At 37.7% G+C, this 19,332-nt stretch overlaps 1 protein-coding gene across 1 annotated transcript in view; it reads left to right on the top strand.

Moving 5' to 3' along the window:
• LOC104277264 (copine-8) overlaps positions 1-19,332 on the top strand; it is a gene marked incomplete at its 5' end in the record, with an annotated part of 32,536 nt that overhangs the window by 8,856 nt on the left and 4,348 nt on the right. Inside the window, 6 exons of the mRNA XM_009873849.1 lie at positions 7,672-7,718; positions 8,474-8,655; positions 11,048-11,175; positions 11,892-11,994; positions 14,704-14,761; positions 16,704-16,777. Coding sequence (XP_009872151.1) covers positions 7,672-7,718; positions 8,474-8,655; positions 11,048-11,175; positions 11,892-11,994; positions 14,704-14,761; positions 16,704-16,777 — 592 coding nt within the window. The remainder of the gene's footprint in view (positions 1-7,671; positions 7,719-8,473; positions 8,656-11,047; positions 11,176-11,891; positions 11,995-14,703; positions 14,762-16,703; positions 16,778-19,332) is intronic.

Here is a 19,332-nt window from a genome sequence, read left to right as displayed (position 1 = left end):
AGGAGCTGTATAGGCTTGTTGTTGGGGCGTGTTAAGTAGCGGGACAGGTCAGTGGTGGGAAGGGACTGTGTCGGGGATCAGCTGTCCCTCCCCAGAGTGGCTGGGGAGCTGGGAGCGAGGCTGGGTAGCGTGGCTGGTGGGGCAGGGTCTCACCACCCAGGGCCCAGCTGTACAGTGCATGGGCAAGGCAAGCAGGGCAGGCCAGAGGTGGTGGCCGGGCTCGGTTAAGGAGTCCGGATCATCAGAGAAGTTTGCGGTGATGGGGCAGATCCAGGTCAGGCTGGGAAGGCAAACTGCAGGTCAGGGTCAGGATCGGGTCCAGCAACTGCCGGGCAGGCCTGTGGTGGACAAGACTGGGAGGTCAAGCCAGGAAGTCAGACCGTGGGTCAGGATCGGGATTAATGGAGTCCATGGGCAGGCTGAGCTAGAGACCTGCTGCTGCTGCAGCTCAGGCAGGGACTGAAGGCTGAGCTGAAATGGGGCTTCTAAGCCAATGGGGGGACATGTGATAGAGGGCCAAGGTGAGTCTGTTTAGGGCCATTAAGAGGCTTTTTAGTACAGACAAGACCCCTACACTTTGTTCCAGGATGCTTCATAGGCTGGACTTGATGATCTCAGCGGTCTTTTCCAGCCTCAATAATTCTGTGATTCTGGACTGCAAACTACCACGCTTTTCTGGAATTGCTACCCTTGCCTGCAGTTCAGTTAACTGGAAGTGCTGGAATACTTCTTGTCTCTGTTTGCACTCTTTGGATCCTACTGTTTCTCCTCAGAGAGGATTTATTTCAGTTCTTAACTACATTAGAATCTATTTTGGTTTAACAAAGGTAAACCTAATGCAGGTGAGGCATACTGTCAAGGTACTGCGGCATCTTTAACATCTGATTATATGTTACAAAGAATTCTACCAGCACATTTGCTTGACAAGCTATTCCTGAACCACCTAGATTGCTATATTTAGGTAACGAGTTATTTTTATGTTTCTGAGTCCATTTCCAGTGATGAGTATGGCTTGTTGTGCCTGCTTTGAGTCACTGTGAGTAACAGGTAAAACAGTTATTTGAAATAACAGAAGAGTACTTGGAGCATCAAGGTCCTGGTTGTGATTTCCATATGAACAGTCTTGATCAATCTGTTGTGGAGCCCCTCTGATTTGTGCAAGTGTTCTGGTTTTAGTAGAGTATAATCCAATAGAATGCTCTGTGTTTAAAAAGTATAAGCATTGATGCTCATCATTTAACTATTTTATATAGAATCTTTTTTAGTGATTCATCTAGTTATTTCTATGTACAAGCCAGTGAAAACTGTAGACGTACTGGTACAAAATGTTACATGTTTTTTCTGCAACTCATACAGTTTTGTAAACAAAACTGGGAGGCTGAGACTTGAAGTAATTTTCTTGTCGTCTCTCTTCCTTCATTTGTCTCTTTTAATACTACTACGTATCAATTGCAGTCTAGTTGACAGATGTTGAAGGCAGGGAGAAGAGAAGATTTTGTCATTAGTCAGTCTGGTTTTCCATCAAATATGTCCTCAAAAATTTTTTTTTAGTTCCCTGGTTTTTTCCCATTTAGTTAGGCAAGGGGAAGAGAACACTGGTTCTGCAATGGATGCGATATTGGCTCTTCTATAAATGGGTGCTTATGAAATATTTCATGTTGAGAACTTTCATTGTAATTGATTTGAGGTGTCTAGAACTAATACTGATTTAATGGAAACCTTGACATCTGTAACTGTGACAAATAGGGATCACCGTATGGATTTCATTTATGTTTTGAGTCTACCTCTATTTAATCGGGATATTCCATCGCAAGTATCATCAATATGACTGTTGCTTCTTCTAAAGAGCTTTGAAGAATGAAATAGAAGTTTGTCCGTAAATTCTGATTTTGTTTTACCACATAATACTGGGGTTTATGGCAGTGCAACGTGAAAGAGATGGATCTGTCTCTTGCAAATGAATATTTCGCCAAGTGATACCATCTCTATAGCTGCCTTTCCCTTGCTTCGTGATACTCAGTCACATATTTTGCCACAATGACCTTCTTGCATTTAGAATAGATACATTGTTCTAGAAGTTAATAAATATTTAAAATCATATTTCTCTTTACACCAGTTAATAGCATATTCCTATCAAAACACCTTCACATATATTAATAAACTCAGAAATGTGAGGAATACGGCCTTGAAGAGGAATGCATTTGAAATTATCCTGGTTTACAGGAATGACTGTCAAGACAGTTAGTTTATAGTCTGCTCTGGTTTTGTCTGGAATAGAAACCAGGAGCCAAAAAGGTGCAAGAGTGGACAGAAAGGATGTTTCTGTGCAGAAGTTTGTAGCCTGTTTGACTTGTCAGAATACAGAAAGAGCTAACAAATTACTCTACGAAATTGTAAATGAAGAAAATTCAGGAGCTGAATCCTTTTGCAACTTAGAATACTAAGTCATCTCTTCTGTCCCGGATTAGTGGAAGATAAGAGGAAATGTTTTCTTTCTGTCATGTTAGATGCATAAGGCATCCAGGTTTTTGGAAATGAACACCCACATGTTGCTTGGGTTCTAAGGGCTTTGACCATACATTTTTAACTGAACTATACTGAATCATTGATGGCCAAAATGGAAATCTAGAACTCCATTCATGACAGCTATTTTCATCCATTATGTAGTGTAATGGCATCCATATTTGATGTTTGGAGAGACCTGATGGGAGATACAGTTATGAAGCAAAGGGTGCTGTAGATACGTATTTTGGAGGCTTTACCATGTATTTCTTGTATCCTTGGAGAATAATAAGGAGTAACAAGAATATATAAAAGGAAGATCTTGTAGAACCTTTGCTAGAAAAATCTCCATGTTGGTATGACATTTGGCCATTTGCAAAAGGAGAGTTATAAAATAACTGTCCTAGGGACTTAATAGCCATGGGAGGATCACAGAATCCTAGAATTGTCAGGGTTGGAAGGACCTTAAAGATCATCTAGTTCCAACCCCCTCGCCATAGGCGGGGACATCCCACACTAGATCAGGCTGTCCAGAGCCCCATCCAGCCAGGCCTTAAAAACCTCCCGGGATGGGGCATCCATCACCTCTCTGGGCAACCTGTGCCAGTGTCTCACCACCCTCATGGGGAAGAACTTCTTCCTAAAGGAAGCAGCCTCTTGGCTCCTGGAGGATGCAGCCTCCTGGTGGTGTTGGTTGCTCCATTAGCTCCGTCGCAGAGTTCTGCGCACGAAGTGGCCCCCGTGCCTTTGACACTTCTGCCCCCCTGCTAACAGTCCAGCTGGTTGTCACTCCAAAGCCACAGGAGGAAATTGGTGTTTCCTTCCAAGGTACTGTTTAAAATAACCTAATCATTTACAAATGTTATCAAGCTTAGTCACAAGCTAAATCCAGGCTTAGTTTGTTCCCTTATGCTTATTAAAGAAACAAACAAAATAGCTGCTCTGTGGTTGTGAGGGGAAGATTACTGTTCCTTTTAAGATACTTTCTTCATTTCTCATGGTCGATTAGGGTAAAACCACCTGTCCAGGTAGCAAATAGATCTTGTCTTTCTTTACCAACTAATTCTGGCAGAGAATTGCTGTGCTTGGGTATTCTACCCAAGTTCTCTCTTGGGACAGGATGTTCAACAGCTCACACTGCCTTGCCAGGTGTCAGTACTTTTGTGGCTTTTGTGCAAAGCCTCGTGACCTCAAAACATCATTGATGTAGCAGGTGTCATGAGCTTATAATGTGGCTTGTTGGAGAACTGTACAGCTGGAAAAGCAAGGACATAGCCTTAGCTGAAGATTTTCCTTATCAGAAAGAGCAAGTTTTGTTGTCTTTGTTTTTTTAAAATTTGCATAATTTAATCAGGCATCTGAATTTGTCTTTAATACTTCAATGTTATATGTTTTTCTAAATTTTGAGCATCCTTATTCTGAATTAGTGATTTTTCAGTTTATGTCCCTTATGCAAAATGGAGTAATCAATAATCTTCTAAAAAATACGTTGCCGTTGATGAAGGTTAATAAGTTAGTAATAACAGTCACCTAATAACGTGTACTTGATACAACCTAAAGATTAGTCTGTTAAAAAGATATAAAACGTAGTAGAAATAAAAACAGCACAGTGGACTTTCAGGTGAATTTAATTCTAGAGTAACATGTGTTACCATGAGAACACTTCTTAAAATGACTTCCAAATTAGTTTCCCAGTCTTCACATTTGGCTTCCAAAGTAGTTGTATTTGATGTTTTCATGACACACAACTTTTAAATTAGCATTCCTAAAATAATTTTTAGTTATGGCTGGTTAATTTTTTCAGTCCTGGTGCAAGAGTAAAGAAATTAATACCTTTTCTTAATAAACTTTCACACAAAAAACACATGTTCACAATGTTAGAGCTGCTTTTGAACGTATTTTGTTGAACTGTTGAAGTTCAAGTTGAACTGTTTGTTTGAAAAACACTGGTTGAAAAAGGTTTAATTATATTTTGGTAATTTTGACTGCAAGGGTTGACCTTTGTTTTGTGCCTTTCCTCAGAACACGTTGAAATCCTGTGTAACTTAGGCTTCTATGTCTGTTTTCCATGATATCATATTCAGAGAGATGTTTCTGATTTAGAATCTTTTAGGTTGGAAAAGACCTCTAAGATCACTGAGTCCAACCATTAAGCTGGCACTGTCAAGCCCACCACTGAACCGTGTCCCTAAGCACCACATCTACACGCCTTTTAAATACGTCCAGGGATGGTGACTCTACCACTTCCTTGGGCAGCCTGTTCCAATGCTTAAAACTCCTTTTGCTGAAGACATTTTTCCTCACATCCAATCTAAACCCCTGGTGCAACTTAAGGCCATTTCCTCTTGTCCTGTCACTTGTTACCTGGGAGAAGAGACCAACCTCCACCTTGCTACAACCTCCTTTCAGGTAGTCATAGAGAGCAATAAGGTCTTCCCTCGGCCTCCTTTTCTGTATACGTATGCTGTATGATATATGAAACGAAATAGTCATTGAAAAGATAGGATAATCACAGTGCAGATTTGCCCTAACAGAGTTTGTTCTAGTTTTCCTGGTTCTGTGTAAGACATGAACAACATTCTTTGTGGTCTTGAGTCCATAATACAAAGGGACAGTTGCATGAAGTGTGGGATCCAGCAACCTGAACTGTATGGGCATTTAATGCCATTTTAGATTCCTAAAAATTTCCATGGTGTATAAGTAGCCTGAGGACTTTAAAAAAAACCATTAGAAACCTAGATTTAGGAAACTGAACTCCAGTGCATGTACAGTCACCAATAAATTGTTGAAATCAAGTAATTGGTTTAAATTTCATGTTTTCCTTTACCGGTATCATCGAAGTGGAGAGGATACAGACGAAAACAAATTTTAAAGATGTAAACATCTGTTTTCATCTTATTTTGTATCATGATTTTTATAGTTGTCAAATTGGCAGATATTGTAATATCTCTTCTGCTTGGATGACAGTCACAGTCCAGGTTACAGTGGTTTGTCAGTACAAGAGGGAGTTCTTTACCAGTTTACCAAGTGAGTTTCTGTTACCTGGAGCAGTTTACATTCAATACAGATACTCTGCTTTGAGGAATACTCCAGAAACTGCTGCTGTCAAGCATGACTTGCAGTCATGTGAAAATTGACTTTGTTCTTTTTGTCATTAGATACCGGTTTTAATATTTTTTCTTTTATTTTGTTAGCAGTTTTCCTCTTTAACCTTCTTTTACTGTGCTTTCTCTTGTTTCTGTCTTGAATCCGTGAAACTGTATCTTCTTACTGATTGGATCAGAATAGCTGATCCAGGAAATGAGTTTGCAAGTAAGTTTTGCTGCTCTTAGGCAGACGAAAAGCTGTCTGAGGTTTGTTTTTTTTTTCTGAGTGACACACTCTTCAGCATGCTGAAGGAGTTCTGTACTCAGTGTACATGACATAATTATTGGAGGAATCTTATTTTACTTCCAAACCTTGCACCATGCTAAAGACCTTAAAATTTAAGTACAGGGATATTATAGCCCCAAAACAGTTTTGCTTAGCAGTGCCAATAAGGATTCATAAATCTAGAAATGGTATTGAGTTAGACTTTTTGTTGTTTTTCAAACCTGTTCTTTGAGGTAGACAACTTCTCTACACACTTTAGTGATAGTGGTAGAAACTAGTTGACATGCACTTCTTGGGATCTTTATTCTTACAACTACCTGTCACTGCAGATGGACATTGTGATTAGAGGCCACATTTGGGTACAGACCAAACAAAATCTGACTTCTCATGCCATTAATTTATTTTTATGATACTACATAAAGTAGAATGCAGAAGTATTGACAGAAAATGTCTCTCATAAAGCTTAGGTCTTTGAACTTTTCAGGGATTGTGGCAGCTTTCACTGTTTGTTTTTTGGGGTTTTTTGTTGAAGTCCATATTGAGTCCACAGCATTTTCAGACATGTTCCTGGCTGACTATGTTAAAGGGACTCTTCTAGAGCTTTTCTAGGCTTTTACCACTTTTTGGTGACAGAGTCTGTCCAAAACCTAGCTTAGTTTGTTTTAGCCTTCATCAGTATGATAAAATATCAGTATTATGAAAATCAGGATGATTCCGTGGGAATTTTTTCTCATACCCAACTTTTAATGACATAAATAGTATTTTCTCTGGGCTTATCAGGTTATTTGAGCAGTAGAACCAGTACTGCAAGACCAGTGTCAGATTGTTAATTTTTAATCTAAAAGTTCATGAGTTAAATCTGTTCAGTAACTTTCAAAGAGCTTTAATCTTTGTTAATTTGGTCATTAACTTCATAGCCGCACACACAAAGAGGCAGAAATTTGAAGCAAGACTCATTCTGAGCAAAAAGTCACTTTCCAAATTGATAGAAACTTTTTTTCTGATATGGTCTTGCTAGCTAAGAGATTGTCTGTGGAATGACGGTATTTTGTCCTGAAGAAAGGTGCAGAACAGACCTGCATTTAATTGGATTGTAAAAGTCAGTTAATTTTTCTGACAATAAGTCTGTGATAACCACTGATCCGTGCATGATAATGGCTTTATTTAGCTACTGTTCCAAATACCAATCTTTATATTCCAGCTTTCAGATTTTACTTTTGTCTTGATATGCTTACTCAAAGTGTTGACAACATTCACATGAAAGAAACCCACTGCAGACAACTATGATATCCTATCCAGAGATGTGATGAAAACATGTTTTCATTGAAGACACAGTTTTGGTGTTAAGAAGGAGCAGATTGGCAAAAGCCTCCTTCCCTTGGCAAGATCTTCCGTGACTGGGGCTAAAATATGTCCAAGGGGAAAAAAGTATTACAGTTGGAAATGAATTATCAATATTTATGGATGTTGATAATCTTATTAATGATTTAGGGTTTTTTATAAACAATGAAAAAGGAAGGATGGAATAAAGTAACTTTTTAGTGTGTTAAAAAAATGAGTGTTGTGCGGCTCTTAGCTGAAACCTAATAAAAGAGTATTTTCAGTGTTTACTTCCCTGCCCATGACAGGGAGGTTGGATTAGATGATCTCTAAGGTCCCTTCCAGCCTAGGCTATTCCATGATTCCGGTGTTAGAAACCCAGTGTCCTACAGTTTGGCCACAAACAACCTTATTATCTCTTCTTTTTCCACATAAAGGTAAAACTATTAATATTATTTGTATTTGCTTTTTTTGCAGAACCCAAATCAATTTCACAGTAGCTATTGATTTCACAGCCTCAAATGGTAAGAGTAAAAAAAAATAAACATCTTGTGTATGTATGTGCTGTGTTCATTTTAAGTGTGCGAGGGTGTGTACGTATCTGTATCAGTATTCTGCTTAACTTCATTGGATTGTTGATTTTCCGTATGCCGGGCACCCCCTGGAATCAGGATTCCATTTTGGTAAGCAGCAGGCTAGAGGCAAATTCCTGTCCAGAAAAACTGGGCAAACAGAACAGAGAAAAATTGAAAAAGCTGCATAAAAAATTATGTAGGAGAAGTTTACAGATACTTGTGCATATTCTGATAATTTTTGTTTGTTTATTATTGCTGGGAGAAAACTGGCTGACTTAGGAGACCCCATCAAAAAGGGGAAAAAAAAGGAGTTTCAGGTAGAGTGAGGCTGAAGTGGGCTGAAGCAGAGAGAAGTTTTGATCCTCCTCCAAAGCCGTGTTCAGAATGTCATAATACTTTTTGTAAATTTCATCTTAAAAGTGTATATTGTATCATAAAATAACACAAATTTACAAGTCTAATAACAGTTTCTTGCTGCCCTTTCAGTGCTGCAAAGATTTACTGCTACTCCTGTTGAACTATAAAAAATGTATGCAGAACACTGCATTTTTACCTGATACAACCACAGTTTTGTATATAAGAAATAAGTTAACTTTCTTTTCATGATCTTTTTTTTCAATTTCTTTCTTAGATCTCTATCATGTTTAAGAGAGAAAATATTGAGATGATTCTGTTTTAAATAAATCTGATCTTTGCGTCAACAGGTAACCCTTCACAGCCTACTTCACTGCACTACATGAACCCCTATCAGCTGAATGCTTATGGCATGGCACTGAAAGCAGTAGGCGAAATAATTCAGGACTATGATAGTGACAAAATGTTCCCAGCTCTAGGCTTTGGAGCTAGACTGCCTCCAGATGGAAGAGTATCACATGAATTTGCACTGGTAAGTATTCAAACTTTTGTATATTGTTTGAGTTTCTGTACTACAACAAAGTTCTGGGAGTTAAGGTTGCAGTCTTAAGCAATTACTGGACAAGTAAAGAGCAGAGAGTGTGCTAATTCTTTTGTCTAAAAGACTGTTTGAACATTTTTCATCATAACAAAGTTCCTGAGAGAAAGCCAGAGTCAGGATGTCCCTGCAGGCCAAAAATAATAAAGAAAAGTAATCATCTTTACCCTCTGCTGTAGCAACATGAGAAATAGATGCTTGAAAGACTTCAGATTGAAGTTAGTCTATCTTAAGAAGCAAGTGAATTACGATCAAAGATAATTTTTCATTTTGTTATTGTTGTTCTCTCTTATTTGCTGGCATCTCTTATCTTTTACAAGCTGCTAGTTTAGAGACGTGAGATAAGTAAGCGGTCTGTAGGCTGAGATGACAAGAAGAGTCTGAGTCTGGTCCATGTGCCAGTTAAATTACAAACCTAAAATCTAGCAGGATTTGTCAGAAAGGTCGATGTGTTACAACTGATGCTTGTGATTAGTGTGGATGTTTATCTACTTGCTTATTTTGAGTTTTTTGTTTTTCCCTGAGTAGAATAAAGTCAGAATTATAGCAAGTGTAGGTATATCAGGTAATTTTTAATTGCATAGCAGCAAAGATATGACACAAGGCTGGTGATTGTAGATGTGTATTTCTTCAGTCAGCCTCTGCTAGAAAACTATGACACATGTCTTATCTCACGGAAAGGTTTTCCACGTGGATAGTAATTTAGAACAGGTGCAATTGCAGATATTAATTTGAATTTCAGGCTTTTTTTGGACTTTTGTGTAGCAAATTCAAATATATTGATACATGTAATCTTAAGCAGACTCATTCCTGGGTATTTTTGGGTTTAAGAGTTGTTTCTAAAGTTAATTCACAGGGCCTTGTGGTGCTATTACAGAGGATAAAACAGTCTTCTTTCCCTGCTCCGTATATACCTACTGACTCCCATCTAATGTTAAGCAGTGTTGCCAACACTCTCTTTTAACGTTCTAGGTTAATTTAATGAAAAATCCCCTTTGTTTTTCTAGATTCTTAGTGAGGTGTACTCTACCTAAGACTGAGATACGAGCACATTAGGCCAATGAGATGTTGGCACATGAAGGAGAGCACAGTGATTTGGAAGGTTTTGAAGCCTTAAACGGATCATTTGTCTGGCCTGACATAGGTCATTAATCTGAGATTTAGCTTATATGTTTGTATTGTCACCTGTAAATAGGTGTCCTCGTTAGAGAGTCGTCGTAGAGACAGGTAGTAAAATGCCTGCCCAAGGAATTTACAGTCCCAGCCATTTCAGTGGATTCTGAAAGAATAAATTCCTTCGTCTCTTTACACCAAAGCAAAACTCAATTTTCCAATGCAGAAACATTGTATCAAAACAATGAAGAGTTTATAGTTTACCTTATACTGACATAGTATATAAACATCAGGATCTCTCTTGCCATTTCATAGAATTATAGAATCATAGGATGGCCTAAGCTGGAAGGGACCTTAGAGATCATCTCGTCCAACCTCCCTGTCACGGGCAGGGAGGCCTCTCAACTAGATCAGGCTACTCAAGGCTCCGTCCAACTTGGCCTTGAACACCTCCAGGGAGGGGGCAGCCACAACATCTCTGGGCAATTGATTCCAAAGTCTTGCCACCCTCGGACTGAAGAATTTCTTCCTAAGATCTAATCTAAATCTATTCTCCTTCAGCTTAAACCCATTTCCCCTTGTCCTATCAGTGGACACTCTTGTAAAAAGTCCCTCCCCAGCCTTCCTGTAGATTCTCTTCAGGTATTGGAAGGCAGCTATTAGGTCCCCCCAAAGTCTTCTCTTTTCCAGAATGAACAAACTCAGCACCTGCAGCCTGTCCTAATAGCAGAGGTGCTCCAGCCCCTGGATCATCCTTGTGGCCTCCTCTGAACATGCCCCAACAGATCCAACAGATTTCGTTTTCTTATGTTTTTAAAATCAGAAACCACTGAGCCCACACTGTGCTTCTAAACATGATTCCAGTTTTACATCTGCCCTGTAATTCATACCTTAAGTCTGCAGAGGAAAATGCCCATTACTGTTGCATGGAAGAAAGACAGTTTAATTCCACTTTAGATATTTTTTATGTCTAGGAGACCATTCCAGTGATTCAAACTGCATATAACACGAGGCTGCAAGATCCTCCTTCCCTAAGCAGTTGGTCTTCACCACCAGTCACTTACGTAGGGCATTTGTAGTACAATCTCTGAATAGATCCTAGAATGCTTGAGTCTTTGCAGTTTAAAAATGTCCACTGGGCCTCATTCACTAACCTATGTCATTTTTGCTTCATAATTACTTTTAATGATTAATCATCTCTTATTCTCATTAGAATGGAAACCCTCAAAATCCATACTGCCATGGAATTGATGGTGTAATGGAGGCATATTACAGGAGTCTAAAGTCTGTACAGCTTTATGGACCGACAAACTTTGCCCCTGTAATTAATCATGTAGCCAGGTAAGCACCACAGCAGGTACTTTGCAGAAACTTAGTGTCAGTACAACTATCAGATATAAAAAGCTAATAATTACACAATGCTAAACTTTGAAAAAGGTATTTACAGTTGTTTTATCCAGTCTAACATGATTAACTTGTACTTTTGAGTAGGTTTGAAAACTGTGTGCTAGTATTATGGAGAATTTCATCTCACATTAAAAATAAATACAGGAGTTCCAGCTGATCCATCCTATGTTAAAATCTTAGGAGAAATCCTAAGACAAAAAGCAAATTAATGAAATATTCAAGCAATGTGTGTCCTGATAAATTTTATTTGTGCTGTAAAACCTACCATTCAATATTAATGCATGCCTTTCATACCAAACTATGTTCCTCAGAGGTAATAGCTATTAAATAAATCAGACTTTCTAACGACTCATGCTTCTATAAAGGACCTTCTGTCCATACTCCTCTTGTTAGTGGTACAGTTCCCATTTGTCACTGATGCAACACATGCAGATTATCAATATCAATATTGTATTAGTTACATTTTTCATTTTAAAGTAGAATGTCCATCTTAGTTATGAATGTCTTTACTTTTGGAATCCACTGCAGAATGTTTCTTTATTTTTATTAGTCCTTAGTAGTCAAATTTTTAAAATCCAGCTTTTTTTCTTCTTAGGTCCTTTGTATAAAGGGGTTTTTTGCTATTATGATATTGTTTTTTCTTCCCTTAGATATGCTGCTTCAGTAAAAGATGGCTCCCAGTATTTTGTTCTTCTCATTATTACAGATGGAGTTATTTCTGATATGGCTCAGACGAAAGAATCTATAGTGAATGTAAGTTTTGCTGAAAGTGGTGAAATTTAAGGGAGTTATGTCTCTAAGAATTAATATTTTAGGCAATAAACTAAATCAATTAATATTTCAGGCACTAAATTGGTTCCATAAATTAACCATTTTTTCCAAACTGCAGAAGTTTATTATGCATGAAGACAAAAAGAAAGCAAAAGTTGGATCTCAGCTTAGATAGTGTTCTGTGGGAAAATATAGTCTTCTTTCTAATACTGTATGTTCATATGATTTTCCTCGTCTGCTTCTTGCCTCCTTCTTCCTCATGCACATCCCACCATGCAGTTTTTCGTGGTAAACTGGTCTTTATCTTTCTAGTAATTGGAGGCAGCAATTTTAAAAAGCAGCCCCAAACTTTCTGATCCCAAATGGCAAGCATACCAATCATATGATTTCCCTTTAAAATTCCCTTAGAATTTTGAAAAATCTAAATTGTTTCTCTTGATTTAACTCACCCCTCAATTTGAAGTCTATAAATAAGAGACTAGCAAGTCCAGTTGGCTGATATCTTGTAAGGTTAAGTAATTTGCCACACAGAAAAGACACACAGAAAAACCTTGTTTCTAGTGATACTTCATTTTCAGGAATAATAGCTGTTAGTCTGCAACTGTCTGGAAATGAAGCAGATGTTTTGTTAGCTTGGAGTGAGTAGAAGTTTGGAAATATTTACTGTCTTTTCTTTTTATGAAGATGCTTTCATTTTTCTGTATACTTCTTGGAAGTGTGAGCACAGTACACTATGACAGAATTAATTAAATGCTTTTCAGTAGCAGGTTTTTTTAGTCTTTATAATATCCAAAATAATAAAAAGGCAAGTGATGTTCAATGCAATTTGATAGGTATAAAACTCAGAGAGGGTATATTTCATTTTTTACACTAATTGTGCTTTTAGGCATCTTTCTCCTTACAGCATATATGTCAGACACATTCCCTTTTACCCAACTGTTTAAAGGTTATACTGTCATTCAGGAAATGCCAACACTTAAATTTATGTGCAAAAGTTTAACTCTTTATGCTGTCCTTGCCTCTTACTGCTTCAAATACATTGGATCACATAATACTGTGCCTGTGTGAGTAGGAATCTCTTTAAAGGATGTTTTCTTTACAATCCAGCAATAAGATTCTAGAAAACACCTGAAAAACTAAAGAAATTCTGTTCTAATAAATGCCTTCCTGTCTCAAAAATATTCTATATTCACTATTACTGACTTATGTAGTGCACTGTGATTCAGTTACACTGTATTTCTGGCCCTTAATCAGAGTCACAGGAGGGTTGATGTTGGAAGGGACTTCTAGATTTCACCTTGTCCTGCCCCCTGATTGAGCAGGAGCACCTAGAGCTGTTTGCCCAGGACCATGGCCATATGGCTTTTACTATAAGCTTCAGTAGCATATTAGTATTTAACTAACAAGGGATTTTTTATCTCTTTTTGGTCTTGTACAAAATTTTAGTTGGAAAATTTGACTGTGTACTAACACTTTGTGATGAATTTGCAGTTAATGTATAATATATAGAGTATAATGTATAGTGGTGTAGAACATAAAATAGGGATTTGTAGAATGGCATTTTTTCATTGTTTCAGATAGCATGTTTACAGTAATTAACCGTAAATATTCTGTTTAAAGAAAGTTGGATTTATATGTAGTATTATGACAGATGAAAAAAGGGAAATGGTGATGATGTATCTAAAATGAGATTCTTTTAAATGAGGGAGAAAAACACTTTACATTCCAAAAGAAAAATACAACAGTATGTTGTAAAACCACTTCAGTGAAGCAGAGTTTAGTTGAGCAGAAAGTGTACATTTATGATTTTTGGCCATTGTATACTCCTATTTAAAATGACTATAGACATTTCACAGGTCATCAGAATATCTCAGTAAGGAACAGTTGTCAACCCTGACATTTGGTAGATGGGTTTTTTTAAGTTGCTACCCTCCTCAAAAGAGGCAGATTATTACTGTAAACTAGCAAGTATCTCGTACTACTATCACAGCAGAAGAATCCAATATTTGTGAAACTGTCTTTGTAATTTTAAAGATTTTACAGAGAGTTTATTCAAGGAAAGCCAGATATTGTCTTTGACTTGTTTCACTGAATGAAAAAGAATAAATAAAATTAAAAATCTTTCCATAAGCCAGTTCGATATCCTGTTCACTTTGTGGCATGGATGACTCATTTGAATAAAATTTCGTTTGTGGAATAAATTTAGGATACATAGTGCTCAAATAGGTGATTTATTCTCTTGAGGAAAATTGGTGTAAGATCTATGCAAAAAATAACATCACATAGTTCCAAGCAGCTATGTAATATCAAGAAACAGCAAAGTACATCAAAATAAGTGTCAAACTGTCATTAGGGACATACTTGCAATTGTTGTCAGTTTACAAAAGTTTTCAATATAAGTTTGTCATCTTAATTATCATATATATTTTAAATCCTAATTTGTTGTGTTTAATCATGATCCAATATGATTTAAAGACTTGAAAAGAAAAAAAAATCATCCACCTTTTTGTATTAATTCTAGATGTTTTGTATCACTTAAGCAGTTTGCACCACTTAAATTTCAGGTAGAAGAAAAGAGTTGTTTTTTAAACATAATCTCTGCATGGTTTTTTTATTCAGATTGCTCTCAGATTTCACGTATTATTGTCAGAGGTTATGTAATGTGTTAAACCTCTTGTTCTTCCTTTGAAGGCTTCAAAACTTCCAATGTCAATAATTATAGTGGGAGTAGGACCAGCAGAGTTTGATGGTAAGTGCTCTAGTTGTTTTCCTAGAATTCTGTATATTTGTTTACATTTTAGTAATATGTGGCTTTTCAAACAAATATCGTTCTTTAAAAGAGCGTAATGCAGAACAAGCAGTGAGCACTGTTGACACTTCCAGCTGGCCTGATTGATAACTCGTTATGATTGCAAGCTGCCATGTGGAGCTCTGTAGCCCCTCAGGGTCTCTGTTCAAGTCACAGAACTATGTGGGGGCTCAGCATTTCCAGAACTCCAGAAGACGAATGGAAAAAAAAATGCACAGTAAAGTAACTGTACTCAAGGAATGTTGAATTTCTTCAACATGGATATTTAGTTGCCTTGTGAAGTGTCAGTTGACTGAAAATACTGATCATCTGTTCTTACCACAGTAATAAAATACTGGGAAAAATAAATACATTTGAGGAGGTGATCTGGGTTAAAGTGGGTTTCATTAGATAAAAGGAGTTGAGTCTTACTCTGTAACAGCATGGAGAGAGTATTACAGCAGGAGAGGAATTACAAGGTTTATTTACATATTCATTCCTGTGATGTTCTGGAACACCGTTCTCTATTACGATAATGAGGCTGCTTTCATGATTTGGGCTATTTTTTTAAATGCCGTCATGAATATCATTCCACTGTGAAGTGTAGGCATTCCCTGTATATCTATTCTTCAAAGTCCTACATAATTTCTTTTTAATTCTAGTACTTCAGGTTAGACAATATGCCTTCTTTTGTACATGAAATATACTTGGTACTACCACGGGTGTATAATGTAAATGGTCACTCATGACCACACATGTTAATACTTGTACAACTATTCCAAGAATATGAAAACAAGAGGAAAAACTAACAAAAAGAAACCATCGAAAAGATTATTGGGAGTTGACTTTCTTACACTTTTTGGCAAGTGGTATATTAGTGATAACTTTTAGTGTCTTATTCCTTGAAGAGATTGTCCACATGGACACTTACACTTCAAATGGTTATATGCCACAAGCAATGAGAAGAGGCAGCTTATCATCATAAATACATCTGAGGAAAATTTGCGAACTTAATTTTTACATCTGAGAATTCCAAGTTTAATCATACGTGTCTTTTCTCTTGCCTGTCCTTTGCCTTTTCCCTTTCTCCCTGTTTGTCCAGTCCTTGGGTTTGCCCAAGGTCCCCTTAACTCACTCCAGACATGTAGATTCTGTATTCTTTTTACATCAGAAGTTATCTTTGCGGAGTTCTCGGGGTGTTGTGAATTTAAGCCCACTTTGTGAACCCCTGAGAAGCTCAATGATGCAGGACTTTGATTTTTGTAGCCCATGCTGAGAGAAGGGTTGTAGGATTAAGCAATGATGTGTGATCCCAAGCCCATCCATTTCAACACTGACCAGAGCAGGCGTGCCTTTCTACCTAGAGTGGCTTCTGTGTACCTGAACAATTTTAGAGCTTTCCTGGATCCTGCTTAGAAAGATAAAATAGCTACCTAATAACTTCCCTAACTGTTTTAAAGAACTCCTCATTCCTATGCATTAAAAGTCATTTCTTTTCCAGTATGAATATGAGTTATTACCTTTTTGTGCTGAAACATATCTTATGTAATAATTGCTGAAGATGAATTCTTCTTCACCTATGAAAGTACAAATACAGCCTTGCCAAAACAGATACACTTGCTGGTTTGAGAGCTGGAAGGATAAGAATGTTATCATGATCTGGTTTGTTCTGAAGATGCCAATAAAGGGAAAAAGCATATACTGTCAGCATGAAAAAGTGCAAAATAACTACAAAGCATGATGTATTTTATGGTGCAAAAGATCTTAAAGAGTTACCTACATAACAGTTGTGTTTGTTGCCCTAAAGTATAAATTGACTTACGTTTCTCTCAGTAAGACTGTTTTTGTTGTGTAGCTGAACTCAGATTAATTCATTCTGTTTGTTTGTTTGCATTTTTTTAAGCTATGGAGGAATTGGATGGTGATGTAGTGAGGATTTCTTCAAGAGGAAGATTTGCAGAACGAGACATTGTGCAGGTGGGAGAGTAAATTTACTCTTAACAGTTAAATTTTACTGATCCTGTTTGTTTAAAATTCTTGTTTCTATCTATATTCCTGCCTTTCATTTTACCTAAGCACTGACATACTTTATCTTAGGGTGTTCATAACATGCTCAGAAAATCTCTGATACCTGTAAGTCTTTATGTAACACAGAGTAGTGGAGCTGCATTCATTAGGAAATGACCCCTAACTGGTAGCACACTGATATAAAGTCTTAGGGTTCTACAGCCATGGAAGAAGGGTTAGTTGCCTCTACTGCAATCTCATTATCATTCCATAAATAAAAACTGCAACTTACGTGGAAGTCAGCTATACCTAGAACTCCAACAAGTGCATTTGAGATGCCTGGGGTGTCTTCCCTGCCTCTAACCAGCAGTCCAAAAGACCATGTGCGCCTCCCAGTTCCTGTGTTACGTCTGCCATGTATGACTGTGCGGATGTCGGATGCTTTAAGGAACCTCAGGTGATACCTGGAACGGGTTGCCCGGAGAGGTGGTGGAGGCTCCATCCCTGGACACATTCAAGGTCAGGCTTGATGGGGCTCTGAGCAACCTGATCTAGTTAAAGGTGTCCCTGCTCACTGCAGGAGGGTTGCACTAGATGACCTTTAAAGGTCCCTTCCAGCCCAACATATTCTATGATTTCAGAGAAGAATTGTGTTCTGGCAGGGAGGTTAAGAGCCGAGAATTTCTGAGATTCAATCCCCTTTGTAGGCATGTTCTAGGGTAAGCCATCTGATGCTTCTGTCTCTGCTTCCCTTTTGGGAAAATGATGATAAATAAGAAATAGAATGTGTTATGAATTTTACGTAATTAGTGTTGAAAAAATGCCTTTGATGGGGGAAGGCTTTAAATAAATGTCATTATTGAATACAGCAAAGGTCAGTGTAATCAGAAGAAATAAAAAGGCATTTTACTAATTTAATAATACATAGACAATTCCCAATTAATCCAATTTTCACTGGTTTGATCAGAGGTCGTTTCTCAATCTCAACACATTCTGTGATGCAATGATCTGTGTTTCCATGACTGAACCAAGTCCTGAGAGTGCTTCTCTCATCTGCATTCCACAGACACCTCTGATTCTCTGCTGAAGTCCTCTGATTCTGTTCCTGCTCTCCACAGTTGTTCAGCCCAGTAGTTGTCATTCAAACCATGCAACTACTGGAAGGGTAGTGCAGCAGCTCTACACACACACACACAGCCCCGTAATCTCCCATCCCCTCAGAGGTGCAGACTTCTAGAACTCCACAGGTGGTCTGAGCACTGTCCTTCATCCAGTGCTCCAGGAACCCCATCTTGTCATCTGATTACCTACTCACCTGGACAGACTTTTATTTCATAATTATTTTCTTGATCAAATAAAATTAACTAGCTATGCATTTTATATTTTCATGGGATACTAAAGTGCAACCAAACAAGGAGAAAGACATTTGATGGCTGAACACACTAATCCCTGCTTGCTGAAGTAAAGTATTAAAGAAGTTGACACTGAAAAGAGCAAACTACTGAAAAATTTGATTAAACTGAAGACTGTAGAAAGAATGGTAGTTGTCTAAAACTAAATGTTTTATGGAAGGCATATTTTCCTGGAAGTGTCTGAATATATTTATGAAATAAATGTTAAAGCGGGTAGTTAAGCATGTAGTCCAAATGCCTCTTAAACACTAACAGGCATCCTTAGGTTTAAACCTTACCTTAGATCTGCCATTTCTTCTCCTCCTCCTTTTATTCCTCCTATTTGTCAAAAATCATAGTCTTCACTTATTTTTCCTCTTGCTTATTTCCATTTCTTTCTCTCCAAGCCAGGTTGGATTTTTTAAATATTGTTGGTTAGTAGAATATGTATGTGTATATCTAGAGTAACTGAGATATATGAATAGCTCATATTGTAGATGGTAAAGTCTTAATAATTAAGATCAGATTTCAGCTGATGAACTTTGAAATGTGTATAGTTGTTTTCATGTATTTACATAGGGACTGAAAGTTTTCAAAGTGTTTAATTTACAAATGCTGATAGGTGAGTGTTTAAGGATTTTATAATTGCTGATGAATACAATATCTCAATCCAAGGAGGTGTTCAGAACATGTATATGACACATGATTTTATAATTCTTTTTCTTCAGAGTTCAAAATCAACAAATCTGCATAAATATAAGGAAATTAAAATGGTCACATCCTTTTTTTCCAGTTTTAAATCTTCTCAGTGCAACACTACAGGCTTGGGTAGGAGTGGCTGGAAAGCTGCCCAGCAGAAAAAAAGGCCTAGGGATGCGGGTGGACAGCCACATCTCAAATCCTGTGTTCAGTTTTGGGCCTCTCGCTACAAGAAAGATATTGAGGTGCTGAAGTGTGTCCAGAGAAGGACAACAAAGTTAGTGAAGGGTCTGGAGCACAAGTCTTATGAGGAGCACCTTAGGGACCTGGGGGTCCTTGCAGAAAGGAGACAGAGGGGAGACCTTATCCCTCCCTACAACTACCTAAAAGGAGGTTGTAGCAAGGTCGAGGTCGGTCTCTTTCCATAAGTAAGAA

Source organism: Apaloderma vittatum, unplaced genomic scaffold (genome assembly GCF_000703405.1).
Source record: "Apaloderma vittatum isolate BGI_N311 unplaced genomic scaffold, ASM70340v1 scaffold11557, whole genome shotgun sequence".
NCBI classification, from domain to species: domain Eukaryota; kingdom Metazoa; phylum Chordata; class Aves; order Trogoniformes; family Trogonidae; genus Apaloderma; species Apaloderma vittatum.
This window is presented reverse-complemented; position numbering and strand designations above follow the sequence as displayed.